The sequence below is a fragment of the Chrysochloris asiatica genome, unplaced genomic scaffold (genome assembly GCF_000296735.1).
Source record: "Chrysochloris asiatica unplaced genomic scaffold, ChrAsi1.0 scaffold00094, whole genome shotgun sequence".
NCBI lineage: Eukaryota > Metazoa > Chordata > Mammalia > Afrosoricida > Chrysochloridae > Chrysochloris > Chrysochloris asiatica.
This window is the reverse complement of record NW_006408612.1, coordinates 11,321,922-11,324,156: the sequence shown is the minus strand read 5'-3', so window position 1 is coordinate 11,324,156 and position 2,235 is coordinate 11,321,922. Positions and strand designations below refer to the sequence as shown.

General features: G+C 36.6%; 1 protein-coding gene across 1 annotated transcript in view; it reads left to right on the top strand.

Moving 5' to 3' along the window:
- PRKRA (protein kinase, interferon-inducible double stranded RNA dependent activator) overlaps positions 1-2,235 on the top strand; it is a 32,109-nt gene that overhangs the window by 15,687 nt on the left and 14,187 nt on the right. Inside the window, exons 4-5 of the mRNA XM_006866687.1 lie at positions 601-679; positions 1,942-2,059. Of these exons, the coding sequence (XP_006866749.1) occupies positions 601-679; positions 1,942-2,059 (197 nt within the window). The remainder of the gene's footprint in view (positions 1-600; positions 680-1,941; positions 2,060-2,235) is intronic.

The window sequence follows — 2,235 nt, the reverse complement described above, 5'->3', positions numbered from 1 at the left end:
TATTGAGCCTCTTTTAAGTGCAAAATACTACAATGCTTGTAAGAGTGAGTAATGGTTTGTCCTACCATCAATGAGTGTACAGTATGAACAGAGAAGAGGGATGATGATAGCAGACAAATAATGTGTTTATAAGAGTAGATAATTATGATGAAATAATTTCTTTAAGAACCAGTGATTCAAAAGATGGAAAGATTTTGTTCCATTGGGGTAAAGAGATAAACGTAATATTTTCTTCAGTTTATTTGTGTTGATGTTGCAAATATCCGCAGAACATACTCCAATTTCTCTGTACAGTTCCACGACATTTGTTATATTCTTTAAGTTGTGCACTCATTCTCACTTCACTCTCCTTTCCTGAATTGTGTCTTCTCCATTAACACAAACTCACTGCTCTCTAAGCTTCTTAAGAGAGAGGCTTCTAGAAAGAAGTGGCATTTGACGTAAACTTTGGATGCTAGGTAGACTGGATGCCCATAGAAGAAGTTAGAGAGAAAGACATTCCCAGTATAAGGAATGGCAAGAGCAAAAGCTTAGTTAAAAATAAAAAGATGCTTATTTATTTAGTCATTTGTTATATAACACTTTTATAAAAATGTTTAGCTTTGCAGTTCCTGACCCCTCGATGCCTGACCCTTCCAAGCAACCAAAGAACCAGCTTAATCCTATTGGTTCATTACAGGTAAGTTATACAGTTTTTCTGTACTTTACATTTTGTCTTTGGATAAAAGATGTAATATATTGATGACATCACAGGGGCTAAGACTTGGAATTGGTATTTTAAAGATATGATGATGAAACGTTTTATTTTCCAAATTACAATCATTATGTGTTACAGATGTTGAAATTATTTTTCTATTTATTTCCATTTTGGATTTTCAACCATATACAATATCTGCCTTTGGCTTGTGGAGTTATTTGCTTATTTTATATATATTTATTCAGCTTTGAATTTCTGCATGCAGAATATCTTTGTTGTAGATTACCCATTTGCTCTGTTGGGCAGCTGCCTTTGCTGTTATCCAGCCAGTCCTTTGGTCTCTCTCTTCTGCTCTGTGAGGTTTTCTTTACCTTTTTCCTCACCTTCATCCAGGTGTTTGTTTGTTTGCTGTGTCTGTGCCTCTTCTGCTTTTGGTGAAATGCAGTAATTAGCTAGCTGTGGGTATGGAAGGGAGAACTGAGGATAGTGACACCTGGAGATGTACTCTCAGGTGTTCCTGAAGAGGATGACAGTAGCCTGTCTTTTTACTTGAGCTCTATGATCTCAACTAACTTTGGTTTAATGGATGCCTTTAGCTGGGTTCTCTAGAGAAGCAAAACCAGTGAAGCTTATGTATGTGTGTAAAGAGAGGTTTATATCAAGAAAATGACTCACACAGTTGTAGAGGTTGGCAAGCCCCAAGACCATTGGTCTGATGTAGAGTTGGAAGCTTCTGACTCATGTAGCAGCAGTACTGATGAACCAAGATCAGCAGGTCAGGTGGCAGGCAGGTAAGATAGCTGACTGCTGACAACTCTCAGGATTGGCAGGCTACTGGTTCAAGTCCAAACAACCAGAAGTCAAATGACAAGCCAGGTGCAGGAGAAAGCAAACTTTGAGTGTTTAGTATATTGGAAGCAGGCTACATCCCCAAGAAAATGGCCTTTGAATTGATTGGCTGCTCATAGTAGATCTCATCATTGGGAATTACTATGTCTTAACTGCCAAACCAATGAGAATCCTAGCCTTAACCATTGAGATGGAAGAACGCCATTGTTCACTTTTGGTACTTCAGGCTTATAAAATATAAAAAGTGTTGGAATATCTATGGGAACTATAGGGTCTTCCCTCATTGTATAATGTTGTTCTTTTCAAATATAGAAATGCAATCAAAATCACAAAAAGTATTGGTTTTGTATTTGAGTCATTGCATAGTTACTATTAAAGCCTTATCTTGCTCTTAGGAATTGGCTATTCATCGTGGCTGGAGACTTCCTGAGTATACCCTTTCCCAAGAGGGAGGACCTGTACATAAGAGAGAATATACCACAATCTGCAGGCTAGAGTCATTTATGGAAACTGGTACTTATTTTTTCACCGTCATATAGTTAAAAGACGTTTGAAATGTTTTCAAATGGTAAATGCCTGTAGAAATTTCTGTTGTAATAACTTTTCAAATAATTCTATAGAAGAAAAATTTATATGCTCCTGTTTTATGTCTATAGCATTTTGAGTTGAATTTAAGAATAAATATTATA